The sequence below is a fragment of the Convolutriloba macropyga genome, chromosome 5, assembly GCF_964194025.1.
Source record: "Convolutriloba macropyga chromosome 5, txConMacr16.3, whole genome shotgun sequence".
NCBI classification, from domain to species: domain Eukaryota; kingdom Metazoa; phylum Xenacoelomorpha; order Acoela; family Convolutidae; genus Convolutriloba; species Convolutriloba macropyga.
This window is the reverse complement of record NC_134472.1, coordinates 42,737,054-42,763,960: the sequence shown is the minus strand read 5'-3', so window position 1 is coordinate 42,763,960 and position 26,907 is coordinate 42,737,054. Positions and strand designations below refer to the sequence as shown.

The 26,907-nt window shown below is 36.2% G+C and overlaps 3 protein-coding genes across 3 annotated transcripts in view; 1 reads left to right on the top strand and 2 right to left on the bottom strand.

The window, feature by feature from the left end:
* The window catches only part of LOC142339403 (uncharacterized), a 39,601-nt gene extending 37,339 nt beyond the window's left edge, over nucleotides 1-2,262 (bottom strand). Inside the window, exon 1 of the mRNA XM_075389421.1 lies at nucleotides 1,933-2,262. Within this exon, the coding sequence (XP_075245536.1) occupies nucleotides 1,933-1,995 (63 nt within the window). The 5' untranslated portion in view covers nucleotides 1,996-2,262. The remainder of the gene's footprint in view (nucleotides 1-1,932) is intronic.
* Nucleotides 1-6,727, top strand: part of LOC142339401 (uncharacterized) — a 51,247-nt gene extending 44,520 nt beyond the window's left edge. The window contains exon 3 of the mRNA XM_075389419.1: nucleotides 6,019-6,727. Coding sequence (XP_075245534.1) covers nucleotides 6,019-6,707 — 689 coding nt within the window. The 3' untranslated portion in view covers nucleotides 6,708-6,727. The remainder of the gene's footprint in view (nucleotides 1-6,018) is intronic.
* Nucleotides 6,728-7,226: 499 nt separating this feature from the next.
* Nucleotides 7,227-26,907, bottom strand: part of LOC142339400 (c-Myc-binding protein-like) — a 264,109-nt gene continuing 244,428 nt past the window's right edge. Inside the window, exons 4-5 of the mRNA XM_075389418.1 lie at nucleotides 23,801-23,904; nucleotides 7,227-7,716 (exon numbers count right to left, since the gene is read on the bottom strand). Coding sequence (XP_075245533.1) covers nucleotides 7,654-7,716; nucleotides 23,801-23,904 — 167 coding nt within the window. The 3' untranslated portion in view covers nucleotides 7,227-7,653. The remainder of the gene's footprint in view (nucleotides 7,717-23,800; nucleotides 23,905-26,907) is intronic.

Sequence of the window (26,907 nt, the reverse complement as noted above, 5' to 3'; positions counted from 1 at the left end):
TATCTGCAACCGATGTGGTCAGGAAGGACACTACAGCCGAGGTTGTGCGAAATAAAAGAAATCTGCAGAAATCGACTAATGAGAAACACGAGGAAACTTACTGAACTTCTTTATGCAACAAGCCATGATAATGAGACCAAGGACTCGCTAGAACTTCTTAACATTTCTACTTATAATTATAATGTGTTTTCACTTTGTTATTGTAATTCTTTGTTTTTTTTACTAATTACTATTCAGGAGAATAGCAAAGTCCGTGTGGGTAGTGTAGAAATGGAATCTCTATCTTAAGATATCTTAAGAAAATTAAGAGAACTTAAGAAATTATAGCGAAGTACTAACCTTGTGTTATTACTCAGAAATTTCGAATTAAATTATAATGAAAGAATAATGGCTAAGTAAGTTAAAACTGTATAAGCGGTTTATTGGACAAATATAGATTTTGATTAGTAATGATAGTTATGACTTTGTCTAAACTGAACGGATTTAGAACCTTTAATGAAACAAGATTTTTCAACTCAAATTAGAGGTTACTTACCAAATTGGGGATAAACTTAATTCAACAATGTGATTTTTTGGGACTTTTTACCGCATAAGATTATTTTATAAAAAGAAATCGGATTTGATTATATCTCTATTATTTACTCTTGCGGAGTATATATACCGCTTTATTTTTGTAGATTTTCAGAGTTTCTTTTCAAATTAATTTTGTAAGTGAAGTCTCTCCTTTCTGTTGGAACTAGAAGTTGGTACTAGAAATACTAGTCTCTCCTTTCTGTTGGTAGGACAGAGAGTTCGTAGTTAGATTTGGGTTTGTTTTTTGATGTAAATTTCTCAGTAGGCATTAGTACTAGAAGTTAGCTGGTGTAAGTTAACTTTTTCTAAGTATAGTATTGTGCCCGTTTTTCTTTATAAGTTAGTTAGGGCAGAAGGTCTTTAAGAGAATTAAAGTCGCCTAGAAGGCTAACTTAGAGAAAAACAATGTTTATGAATTATTTTCAAAACTTGTTGGAATTTGAATTTATAGGATAAGGCCTTAGCTGAATTTTAAATTCTACGCCTTATTTATTATGGCAACTGAATATAGCAGCTTTATAGGTGGAAAGTTGCGCAAAATCCGCACTCTTCTGTTTATTTTTTTCACGTTTTGATCTATTTTCGCAGCTTTCTTCCTCCGTTGTTTATTGAAATGTACAATTGAAGTTCTTTTCTCTCATGAAAAGGGAGACAGTGGAGCAGATATGGGGGTACAGTAGTGATTAAAATTGAGATCACCTAAGCTTAACACTGCATCTTCATAGGGCAGTATTAAAATAATTTACAACTATTTAATTATCTCACAAAAGTTCCTTTCAAAGGCAAGTCAACAATTTTTCTGCTTTTTGTGGTTTGTGCTATTTTCTGACCTCTTATGAATGATTAAAATAACAGCACCTGCAAGTTTAATTAAGCTGCTTTCGAATTTATCGCCAAAATCAGATTGATTGATCAAGTAGAAGCCCGGACTTGCCTGATAAACCATTTTTTGATTTACAGTTAAAGACATACGCGCCTCAAAATTTACATAATTACCTCAAATTGCGCTTGAAAATGTCTAATATTTTAACTAAATTTTTAAGGTAAATAACAATTTTCACAAATATAAGGATTTGACCAGTACAAAACAAGGTGATTGTGAAGATTTCCATTAACCATTTGTTTCCATTAACCATCCGAAGCGCAGAGAGATTTTTGTGGTAATCTGCGGTTAATTGCAGTGATTAGCAACTTAAGTTCTTATTTTTTAAAATTTTAACTATATAATTGACTCGGAACCCACTTTACGGGAACGAATTTTGCAATTAAATAAAAAGCATGACCAATTTACTGATAGTCGGGTTACCAGGAAAAACATCCAAACTATTTGCATGAATATACGAATGAGAATAAAGGTACCTGTCGTCTATTGGCTCTTTGGATGATGTCTAGGATGAAGTCAGTGCATGACAGCTGATACATAAAGCAGAGAGCTTATATAATACTGAAGAAAAGTAGCACCTATAATTTCAGGTAATCAATTGTAGTCGGTATCTTCATCGGGATTGTTCACATCAAAATCACATGTTAATTCCAATTTAGGAAAGAAACCTCAGTTGTGGGTATAACTATAGCAGTTGTTGTAAGAGAAGTTATTTAAAACTGACCAATTATTCAACGGAATCTGGTTCAAGTGAGTGAATTCTGCTCTTTCGTTCAAATTGCGGTTTCACAAATAATGACATCAAGCAACATAAATCACACTGAACTTAAGCAAATGGCTTTTCAAACCTGTTAAGCTGTTAATTGCAACACAACTTAGCCTTAATCAAATGCACTTGCAGCTGCCATTGTTATCCAGTAATAGTTCTTTCAGCCATAGGCCAGGCGCACCTCGGTCGCGTACAGGGCAAACAGACTGAAAAGATCGCAAATAAGTTATGGGCCAGACCGAACAGACCCATAGCCGAATGCCGAGCCACACCAAATACACCCAAGCCAGACAATTAGCAGGCCTTGGCCAGACCGAACAGATTTTGGTTACCCTGGGCTAGACCGAACAGACTCAAGGCAGACCCTGGGACAGATCTAGTTAAACATCCAAATTAGTCTCCTTTAAATTCTTCTTAAATGGTCTCAAAAGAAGTTTGTAGCAATTATATTAGTCCTAAGGTCTTCTTTACTACCCGAAGAAGAGTATTGGTACTACACAGGTTTTTGCGACTTGTTACAGAGTAAATGAGTATGCGGCGAATTTTAAGCAATCAGAATCCAGTATTTCTAAATAACAAATACATATAGAAATCGTTCCAAATAAGAATAAAATACGTTCTAATATACGTTAAAAGTTCCGAAAAAGCTTATTGTTCCGACCCCTCTTGAGTGGGGGGGGGGGGGGGGGGACTATATACCTATATACTCAAATGGGTATTTTTCATCGTAGAGTGTTGAGACTGGTATCATTAGAAAGCTTGTTCAGCGTAGAATATGGAACTAAAAAGATTTTTTTTATTTTCGTTTTTTACAGGGAGTTATCGAGGTTTAAACTTTTGAGAAAATAGAGTGATTCCGGTGATTTTATTCCCGTTTTTCGGAATTTTTGACTAAAATTTCGCCAATTTTGCTACAAATTTGTTAAAGAAAGTGTTGTTAATTTTACTTTTAAAGAAAAAAAAATACTGTCGGCGATTTTTATTTAATTTTTTGTCGAAAATTCTGGCTAAAAATTTCAAAATTCAGACTTTTTCATCAAAAACAGAACGAAATAAATTATTTTAGTCCACTTTGATTAAATTTCCAGGAAGTGCACAACCAAACACCACTAACGCATTCTTTGTAGACTCAAAAGGTAGCTATTTCTACTTCAACTTCCGTCGAGGGTGCTTTGTAATTAAAACTTTGCCGTTTTCTGCTAACTTTACTCGTTCATTATCAAAAACGCAGCAATCATTTTTGACCTTTAAGCTAACAAAATACCTATATCTAGGACATTCGCAAAATTAAGTGTTCTTAATGGGCAAACAGCATTAGCAGGTCTAGTTTTGGACCAATCTTGGACTGTTACAATCCAAAAATATTTCGGATTGTAATCAGTCGGTCTTTTGATTTAAAAAAATTCGATCCTTTTAATATTAATTAAACAACAGAACATTTCAAATCAAAGCTCAATAGTGATAGGTCCAAATGGCTTCCTAATTGGCTCCAAATTAATTTACATAGTTTATTACTTGAAAGCTTATGGTCGTTTTGATTTGTAAAAAATATTTGATTTTTAAATAAAAAATGGCTTATTTAACTTTGCAACCAATTTTTCTCTTATTTTGGTCAACTTGTTCCTTAGTGTCAGCAATAAAAGAATGCTTCTTCTCTTAACTCAATTCAATTTCAATCTGTATTACGGTTTTACGCATTAAATTATGGTTTTTTGGCTTTGATACAACTAGATTTCACATTCTTTTTAATTTTAAGGTATTTGCCCATTTTTCATGTTTTCTAGTTTTGTCAAATTATCACGTTATTGACAATTCATATATCACATTATCGGCGTTCAAAATAAGGCACAATTGATAATAATAAAGTCCTTAAAGATTTAGATTATGGTTTTAACGGCTTCGACACTACTTTCTCGAAGAATTTAATTGTAATTTTTAGTTTTGTCTTTAACTGTCGTTTTACTCTGTCTTTATAGTCGTATGAAATTTTCTGTTAAATGACCCGGTTCCAATGGTTTTTCATGGAAGAATAGATGAGCAGATATTCTGATAAAAGTAGATAGCTGAAGACTATCATGACTTTGAAAACAATTGTTATCAAAAATAAAAAAACAATTTAACTTCGCAATTTTACTCCTTTTATTGTCTCTTTGTTACCTAGTCTCTCTAATAACAGGCCAAATATGGCATTATTGTTACCAACGGAAGGTGTCAAAAGAGATTGGGGTCACAACGTTAATGTTTTTAAAGAATTCGTCATGACTTTACTGGCTTCGACACGGGTTTTTCACAGAAAAGAAAATTAATTTTAGTTTTGGTCTTATTTGACGTTCTTTCTGCAGATGTAAGACATATTCTGGATAATTGCAGGTCTCAGAGGCTTATTTTGGAAGAAGAAACGAACCTATTTAATTAATTCATTTTGTAATTCATGGCTTTCATGTATTTGGAAATAATTTTTTTTCGAAAAAAAATCAAGTGTTACCTAATTTCGCATTTTTTCTTTTTGTCTACTTGTTACCTAGTTTCATTAAAAAGAGTTCACATGATACATTATCGGTTTTCGAAGAAGGTGCAATCAAACATATTTTGAGGGCCAAAGTATGGCTTTATGGCTTCGAAAGCGTTTTCTGGCAAGTTTTGATTTTTTGTTTGTTGTCTATTTGTTGTTCTTTTCGTAACCGCATAAAAAATTGAATACCGAAAATTCCCTTCTATAGAAGCACTGGCAATTGTAAACCTATGGGATATTTTAGTTGGTTTCTAATGGTTTTCATTACGTTGAAATTAACTGTTTTTAAAAAAAAGCGAATTTTTCAACTTTACTGTTTTTGTTCTTTATTATCCAAGTGTTACCAAGCCTTATTATGGACTGGTCCCATATCTTTTCTGGTGAATTGCAAGTTATTTGGCTTAGTTTTAGTTTTATCTGGCGCTATTTTGTCTTTGTTATTAAGTTTTGTTTTTTAAAGCCGACAAAGGTTTTGATGTAATTATTCTTTGTTGTTGTTGTCTGATTTTGCTGTTCGTCTTGACTCGCCTTCTTAATACTGGCATATCTCATCAATCCGTCATTTTTTACTCCACTGAGGTATTTGCTTTGGAGGCTATCTTTTCGTTCATACACCAATTTTTTTGAAAAATTCTTGAATTTTTGGATTTTCTATCTGTTCCTCATTTGGTCGACAATTATGTCAAAATGGTGGATTAACGGGGTCGGAACCTTATGTCCGATCGCACATTACCGAGCCTCCTTGTTTAACCTAATTTTAAGTAAATATAACCACGATATGTACCGATTAAGGTGGTCTTCGACTTCATATTTTTAGGTTCTCTCGACGATTGCTGACTGATTATAGACTGATTTTGACGTCAATAACATCAGACAAAAAACTGGCTGAATTGCGTTGTAGTTCTAAACTTTAATTGTAAGCTCAGTCAGTTTTTGTAGACCCAAAAGTAAAATTAGTTACCCATTTTAATGAAATTGCTTTGATAGACGGAAGGACCGAAAAATGCACCTCATTTTAACTGATTTGGCAGTGTAGCGTCCCTAGTCTGGAGATCGATTGATGAAAAGAACATCCTCTAGCTTTATTAGGTATGAAAAGATCGCGATCGACAGATATTGCGTATGAAAGGACTTTGGCGCGAACTAAAACTCTTCGAATTTAAATTCGAATGAAATACCGGAGGAAAACCCTATGTGACGTGTCCACTCGGCTAAATCCTTAAATTGTGTTAGAAAATTACGTTTTTTTCTCTTCCTTTTGAGAGTGAGTTTGAGTTTCAGACTTGAAGGTGAGCGAAGTTGCTACAGATGACTTTGCCCCTTTCAAACAAACGATCGCTCCCATCGGTCCTCACAGTGGAAGCATGAACAACCAGAGCCCTCTCACCAGTAACACTCACCATGAATCAGCACGTAGACAAACCAGACGAACCGATTGTCGAATTATTATTCTTCTCGCTCTCATTGTTCTTTTGCTCGTCTGCACAGCCGCCTTCTCGGCTTTCACATTTTTCCAAACTCAAAGTCAAGTTTTTCAAGAAAGCACCGCGGGAAACGTTCCTGACAAACCTCTCCTAGTAGACTGTGTTCTTGAAAATGCCAGCTTAGAAATAAAGTGGCAAAATGATCAGAATTCAGAGAGCATTGTTGGCCAGAAAGCGATGATAAGCGTTGTTGACTTCAAAAACGAAAACGTCCAAGTGGTCAATGATTTCATTTTGGCCGGGAATCAAAACAACCTTAAACTGAATGTTACCAATCTTTTCAACTCTGGAACTAGTTTATCCAGCGATAACAACAACAAACCACACATAGTTAGCTTAAACTCTAAGCAGGCAGTTTTCTTAGTTATAAACCAGTTCCATTACTCTGGGCCATGTGCTAGTCTGTATGTTTATATCAGCACGCAGAACTATCTTTTGTCGACACTCACTTGCACACAAATCATGATAACTTCACATACAATTTGAATTGAAATGTCAAAAGCTTCCTCTTTTTCTAAGAACATTGCCCATTTTATAGAAATTACTTCTCCTTCCGCGATCATTTCTCAGAACTTGCAAGTGGTTTCACAACCGTATGTCAGTTCAAACAAGAACACTTTATTGCAGCACCGATCAGAACGAACGTCTTGGATAATGGCCAAGTCCAATAAAGGCTGTTCTATACCTGAAAGTTTTTTTGTTGGGAATTTGAACGACTCATTCAACAAATTTCCGAAATTAAAAGGAAAATTGGCTCACATGAAACAAAAACATAAATTAAAAACAAACTAAGTCAAACTTTCGTTTTAAATTTAGAACGTGGCACGGCAATTTTACTCACTTTCACTTAGGTCAGAACGCCGCCTGAAAAAAAGTACTTACGGTAAAGTACTTTCCAGTCGTAAAAAAAGGCAGAGCCTTAATACAATTCACATTCTTTGAATTGTAAAAAACCAAGAGAAGGCCAATAATAGCCTCAGCTATCGTTTGTGTCTATTAAAACAATTGTTATGTGCAACAGTTGAATTGATTAAGACATTAATGGGGACATGTCAAATATACAAGAGAGATATGTACACATGGGCTGCAGATTTGCAAACTACAGTTGGGGGGAACGAGTACGTCGTATATATATACTTTGAATAACTTTGATAACTTAATGCACTATCAAAATTAAGTCACCAAGTCTTGAGAAATTGATTTTTAGTGCCCTGGCTTTATCCCGTTTCTTTTGATATCGCTTTTTGACCTTGATATTATGTATAAAAACCTGTTGTAGCAAATAAAAGAACATGGTCGTGTACGCAGCAATATTTACTCTGATGAGGGAGGACACAAATGTCAATATCAAAGGTACAGCATGGATTGCGGCATTAAGTTTTTGCTTCTATAGCTTTGCTTCTTTTGACCCCTTTAGTTCTGGCTGTGCCTGCTATGCAGTAGCATCTGCGTTGTTCTCTTCAGTTACATCTTGGTTATTCTCGTACTTGCTCAACTGAAACTCAACACTTCATATCCAACACCTCAACTTTCATGATAACAAACAAAACCACTAGACAATGCGTTTTAAAATGTTTTAAAATCATATCACTTTGTTTGATGTCCTTGTCAAACTTGAATACTTTGATATTTTACAATGCGCACTATTTTTAACACTCTCAATTACCTTGAATGTCAATTAACGCTGCTACAGAATTAGTAACTCAGGCTGTTTATCCAACAAATGGAAGTTTAACCAGCAATTAATTTTTGTTTGATATCGAAAAACGAAATTAGTGCTGCCAATTAGTCAACTTAGAAGAAACAATAACATAGCAGACGCATGAGTGCATGTTGAAGACATTGTGTAGAACGTCAACTACAATAGAGCTTCGACCTGCAAATATTCGTTATGATGAAACCTAACCGACTAACGTCGAAAGAATTGCTATCGAACGACTAGTGGGAGCTCGAATTTATTTCAGCCAGCTTCAGTTGCGGGGAGGGGGGAGATAATAACTAAAATCATTAAGAGGGCTTCAAATAACGTCCACTACAACTACTAATAAAATTTAAAGTCAAAAATACTCCAATTTTTTCCAAATATGTAAATTAATAGTATAACCGAAAGGTTAAAGTTTACATGCCTTCAGAATATTCAGTATAATATATTGAAACAATCAAAATTATACATGAATCTACTAATGAACTTGTGGTTATTGATTGATATTACCCATTAAGCTGTTCGCTCCTATATATAAAAATTGGGAACCGAATGATCCCAATTGCCTGTCTATTGGTATATTTTCACGCTGACATTGCAAGAACTCTGATATGTTCGTTTCAAAAGTACATTTTCCCCTTCACTCTTACATTGTGAAGTAACTTATTCTATTTTTTGGATGCTCTTCAAAATCAAAGATCTTTTATTCTGCTTAGTATGATTTTGCGATCTTGTCATCAGCTGTTTTGTCCGTTTGTACTGTTGTAACTGAAGGCAGATTGGACATTTTTTAAAGTTTTCTGATGTACCCCACACTGAGTCAAGAATATCACGACAATAATCATGCTTATAACGTATGCAACCCTTTCATGCCCCAAATTAGTCTGTCGATTTATAAGCTGTATCTTTGCAGACAATGTAAGTTAAAAAAATCCACTGAAAGAAATATGAGAGGACTAAGGACTTGAGAAAGTGCAGAACAATTTCCAAAGGTATATGTTTCCTTGCCAAATTTTATTACATTCACGTTAGGAGAAACTTTCAGTTCTAATTGATCCCTGCGTCTGTTGACAATTTTTTTGTTTTGGAATTCAAACTGCTCTTTACTGAAGATTGTTTTGATTGATGTAGTCCATTATTTGCGTGAGCAGAAGTATCTCAAAGTTTAGAAAAAGTTGGTGTGACCAATATTGGTCGATAGTTGCTCCTTTGTGTTGTTGGCCCTCCTTTATGAATTCGTGTGACATAAGCATGTTTTATACTTGGAGTGATATTGCTTCGAATACAGAATTAAAATTAATTGCAGACGCGTACCTATTGCTAATTGCGTGTTTTCCGATCTTTAGAGCAAACGCATAGACAAATACTGCACTCAATAAATTACTGGAGTCTAATTTATCAATGGCTTCGTACATTTGTTTCAACGTCATAAACTGCCAAAACCAAAATTTTCAGAACAGGGCTCTAACTTTTGTATACTGAGAGGAACATTATCAAAAGAATATTTTCCCATTTCCGCAAATGTTTCCTTGAAGAAATTTCTGCGCAATCTTCAATTGAATTTCAGTAGTGAACTATCGCCACTTCAGTTTTGCTGCTGACACTTGTGAAAGGGACCGAAATTTAGACCAGTCAAAAAAAGTCAAGGGCATAAATAAAAGTCACTAGAAGAAGTCAAAACGGGCCAGCAAAAATTGTGCAAAAAGCCGGTAGAATACCGGATACGCCTCAAAGTGTGCTGCAATTTATTCTCTAAATCAGAAATATCAAGAGAGCCGGTATTCTCCCTAGACAATAAACATCTACGATAATAAAACGAGTGTTTAAAAAGCCATCACAATTTATAGCTGGTGGTGTGAGTAGGTGTGGAGGATGTATGTGGAGAAAGTGGTAAATGTCATTTTAAGAACTCTTCATCTCCAGAACTACCTTTTCACCTTGAATATTACCAACAAATCCCAATTACTACATTACATTCCAATACGATATTACGTTCCAAACCAAGGTAAGCCCATTGTTCGAAAACAATAGTTAACTTTCAAAAAAGAGGTAAATGTTCAACGAGAAGTCAAACACCAAGTCATGAACCAAAATGCTTCAGCTTGAAAAAACCTGTAGATTACCAATTGTCACTAACATGACTTCTTTTTGTCAAAAACGAACCGAAGTGACATTCGAAAAGAGTGGCATAACACAAAGCACAATAATTGAAAACAGTCGCAACCAAACACAATCTAAATAAAAAATCAAACAACAATTTTCAATAAAAACATTTTAGAGATACCCCACGGAAAATAATGTTTTTAACAACCTTTGTCAAAGTTCTTTCAAATTTCAGAAACCAAAACAGATCAAATCCGGAAGTTAAACACAGTACCCCGAGTTCCTTCTAACGCTAGTCGATCCCTTTCCACAACTCGGTTTTATTCATGATCTTCACTCCACCCTCAATATGAACATAGCTTTCGCAAAATTACCAAATCCAGACAGACTCGAATGGCATCGCTACTTCCTGGAAAAAACAATCACACAGCCATCCTTAACCTCACTTGCTCCTAAACTACCGCACTTGCTCCCGAGTGGCTCCTAAACTATGCAGTCTTGCCGGGATTTACCCACAAACTCCAACCTCCCACCTAGTCAACATATTGGTGTTCATAATATGCCTTGGCACTTATCTTCATACTCTACTAGAAATAATGATAATGCGAATGCATCAATTCCTGAGAAACAGGGACCAAGTTCAATTCTTCTGTCAGCTGTCTTGTGAATGAGAGTGAAATTTATATCAAGCAAAACAAAGAAGTCAAAGGCATAAAAGTAACTAGAAAGGTCAAAACTGGCAAGCAAAAATTGTTCACAAAAAAGCCGGTAGAATATCGAATACGCCTCAAGTCGTGCAATTTAATCTCTAAATCAGAGATATCAAGCAGGAGCCGGTATTCTACAAAGACAACAAACATCTACGATAATTAAACTAGATTGCTTAACAAAGCCTTCACAATTTTTAGTTTGGTGGTGTGAGTAGGTGAGGTGGATGTATGTGGAGAAAGGTGAAAATGTAACTTTGAGAACTCTTCAGCCCAGAAAGACCTTTCCAACTCGAAAATTACCAACAATTTCCAATTACTACATTACATTCCAATACGTTATTACGTTCCAAACCAAGCTAAGTCCACTGTTCGAAAACAATAGTTAAAATTGAAAATAGGGGTTAAGGTTTGAAAAGAAGTCAAAATCCAAGTAATGAACAAACTTGCTTCAACATAAAAACCTGTAGATTACCAGTAGTCACTGACATGACTTTTTGTCGAAAACGAACGGAAGCGACTTTCGACGAGAGCTGCATAACACAAGACACAATCATCCAAAACAGTCGCAATCAAATAAATATAACCTAAAACATTAAACAACAAATTATAATAACACATCCGAAAGATAACCCCCCAAAAAATATTGTTTTAACAACATTTGTAAATGCTTTTCTTGATAGATTGTCGAATTTCCGAAACCCAAACTTCTTAAATCAAAGTTATACACAGTACTCCTCGTTTCTTCTAAAGCTTGTCAACATCTTTCAACAACTCGGTTCTATTCATGATTTTCACTCCACTCTCAATATGAACATAGCTTTAGCTAAATTCCCAAATCCAGAGAGACTCGAATGGCACAACTAAATCCTGGAAAAAACAATCACACAGCCATCCTTAACCGCGCTTGCTGAGTGGGTCCTGAACTATGCGAAAGCTTGCCAAGATTTACCCACTAACTTCAACTTTCCACCTAGTCAATATGTTGTCGTTCATAAAATGTCTTGGAAATTGTCGTCATACTCTTTTAGAAATAATGATAATGCGAATCCAAAGCACCGATTCCTGAGAAACAAGAACGAAGTTCGCCTTCGATCTGAAACAAAAGAAAGCGTTAGTTGTCCAAAAACAATGACAACTGCCAATACCTCTACATATGTGTACATTTCCAAGCACTGAGTTCGCTGAAACGAAAAATAAAGCATTGAAGCAAAAACTTTGTTTCAATTGTTTTGAGCAGCATCATGTAGATCAATGCAGTTCAAAAAAATGTCTGCCGCTCAAAAGGCTGTGGGAAAAAACAACACACTCCTGCACGAGTTTTATGAACAAAATTAACTCAACCTTTAAACCACTGCAATTTGTAGGACTGTCAGGTAGCTTTTGTTGCAGTTCAACTGGTAAATGGACAGTATTCTGCAAAAACTTTCCCAAATCTGGATAACGGAAGCTTTCAAAGTCTCCGTCTGAAATCAACAGCAAAAGTAACCGGTCTGAAGCACGAAAAAACAGGCAAGATGCCTATAAGTGGTTACCACACGACTAAGAAAACTGATTGCTCTAAGATTTGTTTTGACATAAAGCCAATAGATTTAGAACGCTTTCTGCAAAAATCATGATCATCTCAGTCATAAATTTTCCTCAACGTCAAAGGAACATTGTCTCAATTAATATAGGCATTGACAACTTAGACTTGATTCACTAAAAACAAATTAAAAAATGTCCAAGAAATGAACTATGGGGCGTTGAAACTCCATAAGGCTGGACGTGAGCTGGCAAAATGAATTTGCTTTAGAACGAGTCTACACCTGTAAAGTGTACTCAGGTTCAAACTGACCTAATATGGACGACTCCCTTTTCAAAATAGTTCAGGATTGGCCGGTAGAATACCGAATACGCCTCAAGTCGTGCAATTTAATCTCTAAATCAGAGATATCAAGCAGGAGCCGGTATTCTACAAAGACAACAAACATCTACGATAATTAAACTAGATTGCTTAACAAAGCCTTCACAATTTTTAGTTTGGTGGTGTGAGTAGGTGAGGTGGATGTATGTGGAGAAAGGTGAAAATGTAACTTTGAGAACTCTTCAGCCCAGAAAGACCTTTCCAACTCGAAAATTACCAACAATTTCCAATTACTACATTACATTCCAATACGTTATTACGTTCCAAACCAAGCTAAGTCCACTGTTCGAAAACAATAGTTAAAATTGAAAATAGGGGTTAAGGTTTGAAAAGAAGTCAAAATCCAAGTAATGAACAAACTTGCTTCAACATAAAAACCTGTAGATTACCAGTAGTCACTGACATGACTTTTTGTCGAAAACGAACGGAAGCGACTTTCGACGAGAGCTGCATAACACAAGACACAATCATCCAAAACAGTCGCAATCAAATAAATATAACCTAAAACATTAAACAACAAATTATAATAACACATCCGAAAGATAACCCCCCAAAAAATATTGTTTTAACAACATTTGTAAATGCTTTTCTTGATAGATTGTCGAATTTCCGAAACCCAAACTTCTTAAATCAAAGTTATACACAGTACTCCTCGTTTCTTCTAAAGCTTGTCAACATCTTTCAACAACTCGGTTCTATTCATGATTTTCACTCCACTCTCAATATGAACATAGCTTTAGCTAAATTCCCAAATCCAGAGAGACTCGAATGGCACAACTAAATCCTGGAAAAAACAATCACACAGCCATCCTTAACCGCGCTTGCTGAGTGGGTCCTGAACTATGCGAAAGCTTGCCAAGATTTACCCACTAACTTCAACTTTCCACCTAGTCAATATGTTGTCGTTCATAAAATGTCTTGGAAATTGTCGTCATACTCTTTTAGAAATAATGATAATGCGAATCCAAAGCACCGATTCCTGAGAAACAAGAACGAAGTTCGCCTTCGATCTGAAACAAAAGAAAGCGTTAGTTGTCCAAAAACAATGACAACTGCCAATACCTCTACATATGTGTACATTTCCAAGCACTGAGTTCGCTGAAACGAAAAATAAAGCATTGAAGCAAAAACTTTGTTTCAATTGTTTTGAGCAGCATCATGTAGATCAATGCAGTTCAAAAAAATGTCTGCCGCTCAAAAGGCTGTGGGAAAAAACAACACACTCCTGCACGAGTTTTATGAACAAAATTAACTCAACCTTTAAACCACTGCAATTTGTAGGACTGTCAGGTAGCTTTTGTTGCAGTTCAACTGGTAAATGGACAGTATTCTGCAAAAACTTTCCCAAATCTGGATAACGGAAGCTTTCAAAGTCTCCGTCTGAAATCAACAGCAAAAGTAACCGGTCTGAAGCACGAAAAAACAGGCAAGATGCCTATAAGTGGTTACCACACGACTAAGAAAACTGATTGCTCTAAGATTTGTTTTGACATAAAGCCAATAGATTTAGAACGCTTTCTGCAAAAATCATGATCATCTCAGTCATAAATTTTCCTCAACGTCAAAGGAACATTGTCTCAATTAATATAGGCATTGACAACTTAGACTTGATTCACTAAAAACAAATTAAAAAATGTCCAAGAAATGAACTATGGGGCGTTGAAACTCCATAAGGCTGGACGTGAGCTGGCAAAATGAATTTGCTTTAGAACGAGTCTACACCTGTAAAGTGTACTCAGGTTCAAACTGACCTAATATGGACGACTCCCTTTTCAAAATAGTTCAGGATTGGCCGGTAGAATACCGAATACGCCTCAAGTCGTGCAATTTAATCTCTAAATCAGAGATATCAAGCAGGAGCCGGTATTCTACAAAGACAACAAACATCTACGATAATTAAACTAGATTGCTTAACAAAGCCTTCACAATTTTTAGTTTGGTGGTGTGAGTAGGTGAGGTGGATGTATGTGGAGAAAGGTGAAAATGTAACTTTGAGAACTCTTCAGCCCAGAAAGACCTTTCCAACTCGAAAATTACCAACAATTTCCAATTACTACATTACATTCCAATACGTTATTACGTTCCAAACCAAGCTAAGTCCACTGTTCGAAAACAATAGTTAAAATTGAAAATAGGGGTTAAGGTTTGAAAAGAAGTCAAAATCCAAGTAATGAACAAACTTGCTTCAACATAAAAACCTGTAGATTACCAGTAGTCACTGACATGACTTTTTGTCGAAAACGAACGGAAGCGACTTTCGACGAGAGCTGCATAACACAAGACACAATCATCCAAAACAGTCGCAATCAAATAAATATAACCTAAAACATTAAACAACAAATTATAATAACATCCGAAAGATAACCCCCCCCCCCCCCAAAATATTGTTTTAACAACATTTGTAAATGCTTTTTTTGATAGATTGTCGAATTTCCGAAACCCAAACTTCTTAAATCAAAGTTATACACAGTACTCCTCGTTTCTTCTAACGCTTGTCAACATCTTTCAACAACTCGGTTCTATTCATGATTTTCACTCCACTCTCAATATGAACATAGCTTTAGCTAAATTTCCAAATCCAGAGAGACTCGAATGGCACAACTAAATCCTGGAAAAAACAATCACACAGCCATCCTTAACCGCGCTTGCTGAGTGGCTCCTGAACTATGCGAAAGCTTGCCAAGATTTACCCACTAACTTCAACTTTCCACCTAGTCAATATGTTGTCGTTCATAAAATGTCTTGGAAATTGTCGTCATACTCTTTTAGAAATAATGATAATGCGAATCCAAAGCATCGATTCCTGAGAAACAAGAACGAAGTTCGCCTTCGATCTAAAACAAAAGAAAGCGTTAGTTGTCCAAAAACATTGACAACTGCCAATACCTCTACATATGTGTACATTTCCAAGCACTGAGTTCGCTGAAACGAAAAATAATGCATTGAAGCAAAAACTTTGTATCAATTGTTTTGGGCAGCATCATGTAGATCAATGCAGTTCAAAAAATGACTGCCACTCAAAAGGCTGTGGGAAAAAACAACACACTCCTGCACGAGTTTTATGAACAAATTAACTCAACCGTTAAACCACTGCAATTTGTAGGACTGTCAGGTAGCTTTTGTTGCAGTTCAACTGGTAAATGGACAATATTCTGCAAAAACTTTCCCGAATCTGGATAACGGAAGCTTTCAAAGTCTCCGTCTGAAATCAACAGCAAAAGTAACCGGTCTGAAGCACGAAAAAACAGGCAAGATGCCTATAAGTGGTTACCACACGACTAAGAAAACTGATTGCTCTAAGATTTGTTTTGACATAAAGCCAATAGATTTAGAACGCTTTCTGCAAAAATCATGATCATCTCAGTCACAAATTTTCCTCAACGTCAAAGGAACATTGTCTCAATTAATATAGGCATTGACAACTTAGACTTGATTCACCAAAAACAAATTAAAAAATGTCCAAGAAATGAACTATGGGGCGTTGAAACTCCATAAGGCTGGACGTGAGCTGGTAAAATGAATTTGCTTTAGAACGAGTCTACACCTGTAAAGTGTACTCAGGTGCAAAACTGACCTAATATGGACGACTCCCTTTTCAAAATAGTTCAGGATTGGAACAAAATTGAAAACTTGCGCAAGAGTCCACAACGAAGATCGTTGACGGTAATTATCAAATCGGTCTCCTCTCGAAACAAGATGTATTTCTGTCCAATAACAAATGGTTAGCATTAAAACCATTGGATCAACTAGATCAAAAACTTTCCAAAAATCCGCCACTACGGGAAAAGTTCCAAGCTACCCTTGACCCAGACTTGGAAAAAGGATTCGTTGTTAAAATTCATGACTCGAACAGATAATGTCTCTTTCCTACCTCATCACCCACTGACAAATGAATATAAACCTGGTAAAAATCGTAGAGTCGCAAAAGCTTCGAGGATTTTCTAGGGTCAGTCCCTCAACCCTAACTTGCTGAAAGGCCCAGATCTTCTTAGCAAATTAAGTGAGTCATCATGAGGTTTCGAGATAATCAAATCTCGTTGTGCACAGACACACAACAAACGCTCAGGCAAGTGAAAATTGACCCCTCAGACCGACCCCAACTACGCTTCCACTGGAACAACAATGGACACAGACGTACGAGTACACCAGCCATATATTTGGTGCAACAGATTCACCCTGCATAGCCTACGCGCTCAGGAGGACTGCTCAGGACAACACAAAAATGTTTCCAAGTGATCGAAAGGTCATAGAGGCATATTTACATGCATGACTTTCTCGCAAGTTTCTTGCAACTGCTGGTTTTAATCTAACGAAGTAGAATTCAAATAGTCAACAAGTTCTTGAATTACTGATTCCCGATACCCGACTAAATCTAGAAACACCAGCACTACATTCAAAAATTTCTTGGTCTACCCTGGTTTCCAGAAACAGACATATTTGTTATAGAGCGAGAACAGTTCCACAATATCAAACTCGACGAAAAAACGAGTCAGCGTAAACTACTTCGCTTCGTTAATTCCATCTTTGATTCCTTAAGAATTAGCGCACCCTTTACGATAAGATTTTGCAAAGTTCTCCAAGAGGTATGAAACCACGGTGCATAATGGGACAAACCATTAGAGCTCGATGAGAAATCAGATTTCGAAAATCAGAAAAACGAACTTTCGTTCTTTCAGGATGTATATCCTCCTCGCAAGTTCTTCAACGAAATACCTACTTCATCGATTGAACTGTACACGTTCACACAGGCACCCGAGTTAGCATTATCAGCAGTCTGTTATCTACGAATTGAACATTGACAAATCTGTCTCACTCGCATTTGTTCTTGGTAAAGCAAGAGCTGCTCCAATAAAACGGATGACGATTCCCAATTTGGAAGTACAATTAACGGTCTATGGTGCTCAACTAGCTCAATTTGTCAAAGATGAGATGGATATTGAAATCCATCAACAAGTTTTTTGGTCTGATAGCCCGACAGATTTATACTGGCTATGGACACCTGGGATTCAACATCGGATCTTCATTGCTAACAACTTGCCCAAAATTTTGGATGCTTCTGCCCAAGATTTGTTCTACATTTCGTCTGCTGGAAATCCTGCAGATAAGGGAACCCGAGGCTACAACGTTCATCCGATGAAAATCAAGTCACGTTGGATGTAAGGCCCGTCCTTTTTATCTCAAAGGAAAAACACGTGGCTGAATCAAGGTTTACTTTCTGCTTAATACGCAAAAATCATAATGGCAGAACCAATAAAGAACTGAAATGTCAAATTGACATATAGCGTTTCAGCAACTGGAATCGTTCACTTAAAGTTGCAGCGCTTTGCTTGTTTGCAGATAAATGCTGGAAAAAAAGAACCCAAGTTGTTACTAGCATATTAAACGGGAGCCTACAATTACTTGGTAAAAAGTGCTCAACATCAAGATCTTAAATCGGAAACTTCAATACTAAAAAGGGTATTAGAGTATCTATCGTCTACCAGTAAATTGTTTCTTTATCACCGTTCGCTGATCATAACCAGCAGTTGCTTACTCGAGGACAATTGTCCAAAGCATTGCGACTGAAAACTGCGCGCTTCCCGTTTACTTTAGACGGAAACAATCGGTGTAAGTCTGATGATAAAACACATCCATCAAACAAACATGCATTGTCGTACAGAAAAAACTTAAGTTTTTTTTAATGGAACCCTACTGAATTGTTAGGGAGAGAGCGGTAGTCAGACAAACCGATAGCCAATGTATTCAATTGTATTCCAAAAATCTTTCCTATTGTTGAAATATCTTTTGTTGGCTCAAATGACTCTTTGCAATCCAATAATGCAAGCCTTAGAGATTGCCAAGATTTTGCTAGTCATTTCCATCTGATGCAGGTGGAAATTGAGTGGTTGTTCAACCCTCCTGTAGCTCCAACACTTCAGTGGAAGTTGGGAACGTCTACTGCAGATATTTAAGTTCTCTGTACAGGGAAAATGGGTCCAGAACCGCTTCAGATGATCTTTTGTGGAAACTGGTCCGTGAGATTGAATTTTATATGAACTTTGACCCCCGACTAATGTTCCGAGTGAAATTAACGATCTTCTCCCTCTCACTCCCAACAAATTTTTACTAGGAAGAGCGCAGTTAACTATCTCTTGGTGGTCTTTCCGAAACGCAAAAGCTGATTCTGTCCAGATCTTGGAAATGTGCTCAAAAACTAGCTTCGCACTTTTGGGATAGATTTCTTCGTGAGTACATCCCTAATCACCGACTAGGTTGAAGTGGAACAAAAATTCTGAAAACCTGAAGGTAAATTATTTGGTTTGGCTACTTGCAGACTTCACGCCTCGAGGTCTCTGGCCTCTTGCAAAAATTATCGAAATTTACCCTGATTCAGATGGCGTAGTACGCTCAGTAAAACTGAAAACACCACGTGGTGAGAAAGTGAGACCAGTCATACAGCTAAGCAAAGTCTTAATAAACGAATGATTTAAATCTGTGCTCTCGTTCTTACGAGCAGATGTACACTTTAGCTTTAAATAAAAAAGGATTAGAAACGTTCGTCAAGTCGTCTCTAAAAGTTGATGCAAGCTGTCACATTATTGCAAAGGTTTCATATCAAACGTCTGAATTTTGTGATGAATAGTCACGCACTGTTACATTATTTGTAGTGACGTTTTGTGCACCCATTTAGTCATTGGATACTTTTTGCTCAACTTAATTTGTCACGTTTCAGTCGCCCATATCGTTAGTTCCTCCCAACCTATATCTTCCGATTATTACATTTGCACTTGGTTGCATATCTTGTTCATTTTACATCGATATCATGCAGTACAAAAAGTTTGCAATGCGACAATTGAGGCCGAGAATGTCATTGACATGACTTCTTTTTGTCGAAAAACAAACGGAAGTGATATTCGATACGAAATGGCTAATCAAAAACAGTCGCAATCAAAGGAAACTAATTTATATATATATATATATATATATATATATATATATATATATATACACATATATACATATATATATATATATATAAATATATTTATATATATATATATATATACATACACTATATATACTATATATAATATATAAATGTATAGTCAAAATATCACAATTTCTTCAAATTTGTTCGAAAGCAATTTAAAACGGGGATAAGGGCATAATTTAAGGGCATAACTCTCATCTAGATAGCTAGTATCCATTGCTTTTCAGCAGCATAGAGAACTTCAATACTGCTGATTTGAAATTGTTGATTTTCAGTACTTCAGCGTACGACCATTTTTAAGAGAATATTGAAATTCATTTCGATGAAAGCCTTAACTTCTTATGCCGAAAAACTTTATTGATGACAATGTATTATGTTATCTGTCAGCTAAGATTTTGACATAGAACAAAATCTGCCAGCGCCAAAAAGAAAATTGGATGTCTTTTTATTAAATTGCCAATAAAAAAAATAATTTTGACGAACTGGAAACTTTGACACAAATGAGAAAACTAGGGCCTGGAGCTCAGAAATCATAGGGGCTCTGGTGTTCCATTGAAATAAGCTCAGTTGACATAACGATTGACATAGCCTTTAGACTGCTGGAATAGCTGAGAAATGGACTTGCGTGTCGTATAACACAGATTGAAACATATACAGATATAAGTTGGAAAAGCTATCGAAGCCGCTCAAAAAATACGCAAAAATTCAGCAATAAATTAATTAGGCTTTTTAAAATACACTCCGCAGAAGACCTTTTATCAGGGAAAGTTTTATCAAGTTTTAAAGTTTATCAAACCCTAGAGGAGCCCCCCCCCCCCCCCCCCCCACCGACCCCGGAGAAACATTTAAAAAACTTGATTCAATTTTTTTTTTCAAAAAAATGCAACAATTCAGAATATTCAAATTTTGAAAACCATTCCATCGCCACTAGAAACTATCAAAAGTTAGACAAATGACAACTTATTTCAAAAACTTTTGCAAGTTTCGAAAAATCGAAAGCTTTATTAAAAATTGCTAAAATTCGTGAAATTAATATGCTTAAAACCATTTCATTGCCACAAGCTATGCAGTATCCTCTTACCAAAACTCATATCTCATTTATAGACCAATCAATTGTGTCTAAACTTCACCTAATCGGCCGAAAAGCGTCTTTGTCAGTAGCAGGAATTCACTGATCGCAAGATGTGAAAGACTGAAATTGTGCCGATAACTGTGTCAACCCAAGGGAAGTCTCGACTATTGACAACAGTGCAATATTATGTGAACAAAAAACTAATGTTGGGTGATCAGATTAGATCTGTAAGAACTGAAAGACCGATACCAACAGGTACCAACGAACAAAGCCGGCAGATTGCCGGAAAATAGCCGCCGATGAGGCGCTAGACGCACATCGGGATTGAAACAGAAAAAGAAAAAGGAGATACAAACTGACAAAAATTTTCCAAAGTTTCAGAAATTGTTCTAATTAAGTGTGCAGTTTTAGTTAGACTCACATTGTTCTAAACCTATACTTACTTCAGCTACTAAACTGAAGGGTATTACGCGTAATACTAAAATCAGCTAGCAATCGCTGTAATGAACTTTGATAACTTATTTGAAAGACTTAATGATCGGGCTTTATCACGTTTCTTTTGATTTTACTCTTTTGACATTGACCGTGTTCACTAAATTACGCAAATCAATGCTTGAAAGAATTTAAAATCCATTCAGTTGAACCAGTGAGTGAAGTAAGTCAGAAGTCAAACGTGAAAATCGTGACTTACTTAAAGCGAAAAACGTGATCAAAAGGTAAAGCGAATTAAAAAAACATAGCAGGACAAGTCCTGACTTACAATTCAAAGAATTTCCATTAAATAAACAAAACAAAAGACTAGACCTAGAGCGGACTATGAGTGAATTGGGAAAACCATTTCGAAAAAAAATCAGATACAAAAACTAAAAAAAAAGAAAATCAATGTTAAAATGCCGCATGTGAAAAAGCGTCAGACGACAAAACAAAAAGCCAAGAGCACCGCAATATAGTTCCGCTCAGCTTACAGCTTCTCAGCTATAAAAAAACAGTAAAAATCAAAGTGAAATTGCCACATGTGATAAAAAATCACTAGCGAGAAAGCGAACTTTTGTTCAAACACCGTTTTCTCACTCTACTTTAAAAATAAAGTAAAACAATTCACGCTGCAAAACTACTTGCTTTTTCACTCCATTTCCTGTTTCGTCGTGACCAAAATCACTACTCCAATTTGACTTCAAAAATCATGAAAATGTGTGAACAGATCTTAAAAAAACATAGCCGGAAGAATTCCGGAAACGACTCGAAGTGGCAATCCACTTAAACGCTATCCAACCACTCATCAGACAAAACGTGCGTCCACTAGTTTATGATTATCTTGAAACAAAACCATAAAACATAAAAGTGAAAGCAAAAAAATCAAATCTGTTAAAATATGGAAAAAAATCTGATCAAATATTGTCATAAATTGAGATTCCGAAATAACTATCTCTGCTGAAATTACTTCATCAGAACAAACAGTACCTACTAAAACCACTTTTATAAAAACTTGAATTTTTTTAAAAAAACTTCAAGCCAAATCATGAAAAAATAAGGTTTTACAAACAACTTGAACTAAAAAAAACTGGAAAAAGTTAATAATTTTTTTTAATATTACAAAAGCACATAAAACCAAACAAAAATTTCACTCAGCCAATAGGGTATACAGATGCTCACAAAACAATAGGCAAGTCATAATAGGCTAAGAAACTTGTCTAAAAAACAAAAAAAAACGAAAAACTGCAAAAAAAAATTAAGAAAAATAGAAAACATACCCGGAAGGTTGCCGGAAAATAGCCGCCGTTGATTCCCATAACTCTATTGGGATTGAAAGAAAAGAAAAAAATGAAAAAAAAAAATGATTTCCGTACAAAATTATTTTTAAGTGCAATTTATTTTGATGTCATTTCATAGTTGAACATACTCCTGTCTCTCAGTGAGAGGCTACAGGGTCCAGCATCAATACCAATAAGCATTATAGATAGTAACTAAAAAATATAACAAAGTTCAAGTACCGGGCATCTAAAAATGGGCTTTATGGGTTTATCCCGTTTCTATTTCTGACTTTGTTTTTTTATACTGACTCTCTTCATTTTGAATTGCTTTGCTGAGCAGCTGCTGTTTAAAAGCACTTTTAGCAGAATGAGAGAAGAGTGAAACTAGCCTAGAGAAGTCAAAAAGATTTCACGCAAAATGTCGAAAAAGCGGCAAAATGATAAAGCGAAAAAAGTTCGACGAATTAAAAAAAATAGGAGCGCTATAATAGCCGGTTGAGAAGATGAGGGCGGCTATTAAATAGTTTCAATTTTGTCAAATTTCTCAACAAAAAAATGCTTCATATCAACAAAACTAACCCCTTGTTATCTATTAATTGCTCAATTAATAGGTGTCTTTTTAATACCCATTTGATACAGGAAAACAAAACAATCGTCAAAAAATCGCAAAAAATAACCCCAAAAATCACCAAAATACATGAAAAACCTCCGAATTAGCATAAAAGTCAGATGAATTTCCAGAAACCTCCAAACAACACCCAAAACCAGCCTATAATTAAAACAAAATCATAACCAAACCTCTTAACCAAAAAAATTAAAATAAAGAACTGCTTTAAAATGCCGCACGTGAACAAAAAATTTCGCTCGCTTACAGATTTTACTTCACACCTCAATTTCTCGCTCTCTAGAAAACAGCGATATGAACAAAAACCACTCTCTTTTCGCTCCACTCTTCATTCTGTTCAGCAACAAAAATCACTTCAAATTTTTTCACGTGATTCATTTTCTGCTTCAAAATTGACTCCAATAAAATTGATTTAAAAAAGGACTTATCCAATACTCCTCTTCGAGTCGTAAAAAAAGGCAGCCCCCCAATACAATTCAAATTCTTTGAATTTTAAAAAGGAGAGCGTCTAAATAATAGCCGTTTGAGAGGCTGACGGCAGCTATTATTAACCATACCTTATACATTGACCAGGACAACCCTATCTTTTAGATGCAAGGACACGTTTCTTGAACATTATGATGTATCCTTGGCCATTACGGTCCTTGAATTAGGATAAGACCCATAATAAAGAGCTATTGATTTACGGCTATAAAGTAATTGCGCAAATATGGTAGGTTATATTATGGAATTAGAATGGTAACCTGCTGTTTGAGTTCCAGGACAGTTTGCTCTAGCTCTTCTTTCTTCTTCTGGAGTTCTCCAACTTCTAACCGCAACGACTCCACGTCAGCAGTCTCAGGACCTCCTGAACAACACAGACTTATATTGCCTTAGTTCTAGCAAAATCTCAGTTTACGATGGATCGATTTTCATAACAAAACTGCCAGAAAATAGCCGCAATAGCATTGTACATCTGCAGTTTCAAAAAGATAGTAACATAACCGATTAACCTCAAGCAAATTGCTCTCAAAAGACCGGCCAGCGGTTGGCTTCGGTAGTAGCCAGATGGGGCTTAGGGATGCAAGTAATGTGTATACGAGTGGGCTGAAACCCAGATGTAAAGAGCAAAAAATATTTTAAAAAAGTACACATTTTGTTGCTAAAAAATACACTAAAAAGGCACCAGATTTGCTATTTCTAGTTACTTATCATTGCTGATGATATACTTGACGTTATTAACATAAGCAGCTTTCCCGATTAAAAACAAAAGCAAAAACAAGAAAGAAAATTGACACGTTTTCATAATTTTCGAAACATTCTCGGTATATTATACAATTGAAATGTTATGTAAGAGTTTAAAAAAATTTCGAAAGTAAAAAAATTCAGGATGAGCTCCATAGAACAATTCACACCAAAACAATGAAAAACAGAGGGAAATGTTAGAAAGAGTTTCTTGTGCAGGTGAAAAGCAGAAACGGGATAAAATGCCTGGTTTACCACAGACGTTTGCTAATTAACAAAAACTGCTTTGAAAATGATTAACTATGTGCTATCTAAGGGTAATACTTTGCTTAGTTTTTTCCCATCAGTTTAATAAAAAATATTGGGTAACAAAAAACACCCAGTGTGAATCACTTTAATAATTTATAATAAATAAATATTAGTTCCTTATTTTATAATTACTAAACAATAATTAATAGTTCCTTAACAAAAAATAATTACTAATTAATAGGTAAAAAATAATTAATAGTTCCTTAATTGTGGTACATCAGTACTACACTTGTACATAGTTTCATTTTATGTTGTAGTGAATTCATAATCATATGCAGTACGTATGTATTGCCTTTTGTCCAAAATTGCAATCGTCGGACGATTGACTTTTTCTTTTACAGTTAACTGGTATCGCGCACTAATGTGTAGACTGCCCCATAGCTAATCGTAGTTCTGCCTTAGTTAACCTCCAATTCAGTTGTGCGTTGGCAATCTCTTTTCGAGTTGAGATTAAGTTTACAGTAGCGAAGGACACGAGTATCACATGGCTCAGTCAGCAGAGAAAGGAAAGACAATATTAGGTCTCGAACCATTCTGGGAAAAAATCAGCTTCAACTCACCAATAACACGGCGAAAATGGAGAAGCCAAATGAGAATGGCCCTCGTCGCAAAGACAAATATTGAGCTCGATGACCTCCTAAGAGAAAAACTCACAACAGTCATTTACCCCCGAGCCAGTTGAAGAATAACCAGTGAATAATCCAACACAAACAATGGAGAGAGAGAGAGAGAGACTGACGAGATATCACCAGGCTTTAGCCAACTGGAAGAACGACTGTAATATCATAGATAGGATAGGGGTACTGTGCGGCGAAAGCCATGTGACATCGCTGATAAGAAAGCAAAATAGATTATCTACTTGACCATTGGAGTCGAAGGACGCAGGATGCACACACGGAAATACCTCCACACAAACGTCGACAACATCACGACATTACAACTGTGTGAAGAACTGGAACTCACGTTTATACGACCAAGGAATTTCACCTTTGATCGTTACTTATTGTTAACGAGACGTCAACAGAAGGGAGAAACAATGGAATAATTCCACTCTGTCCTAAGATCCCTGGCAGAATTTTGTCAGCTAGGAACACTAGAAGATGCAATACTAAGAGACATCTAGTACAGCTGCTATGATAGACCCAGAAATACAGAAAGAACTAAAGGTGATATTAGAACCAGAAGGCACTAGAATTAGCCATCAGCATCGAACTAGTCGCACAAAGCCAATTAGCCATACAGGCAAAGAATACCACAGACCCCTCAATGGTATCGATAGTAGGAAGGTCGGAACCAGTACTAGCCATTTCCAGCTTTAGGTATCGTGGGAACAAGAGACAGGCCAGAGGCAACTACAACAAGTCAAACAGGCAACAATTCTAACAACACCATTGCCGAAATTGTGGACAACCCTGGACACAAGAACTTAGACCGAAGTGCCAAGCGATCGATGCCAAGGCATGCAGAAGATGTAGCATGCCCAACCACCTAGCCAGAGTCTGCAGATCGAACTTAAATCGATACAACAATCGAAACGTCAATGAAATTGCCGAGCAAAACGAGACAAAACACGAGGAGCAAATAAATATGGTGTCGCGAAGCAATGAAATCGAGAGTATAAGAGAGGACTCGGAGGAAGATTACATTGGTCAAACTCATTTCCCCGACCGAGGGATCACCTACATTCACAATCTCTATGTAAAATTTGGCAACACCAGGTACTGGGTAATGGTAGACTCCGGCACTTCCAACAGCCTGATCACTGAACGCATGGCACACGAGATAGAGGACAAGAACAAAAACAGCTGCTGAAGCCGTAAGACGAATCCAGACAACTTGCGTAGCTTCACAAATACCTCAATCAGGAACGTGGGCACGATATACTGCGACACAGTGCAATGGATGGAACGCAGAAAGGGTCGACCTCATCCTGGCACCGAAAAACCACAGAGCTCTCATCGGCCGAGACCTGTTCCAAGGGCTAGTAATCCAAGCCAACCAGCAATCATCACCAAGATTTGAAGGTAAGCACGTTGCAATGGTACAAAACTTGGACGGTCAGAACCTAAAACAAGAAATAGCAAAACGATTCGCCGGTCTAATAAAAAATAGGACGATCGATAAACCATACGGTAAAATCAAAATTCAAAACAAATTTCACCCCCATACACCAACGAGGACGGAGAGTACCGATACACCTACATACACATGTCAAATAAGAACTCAAAAAACTACAAAAGAACGTTATATAATATAACTGGACAACTGCAGCGACAAAAAATTCCCAATAGTAATGACAGTCAAATGAGACAAAACA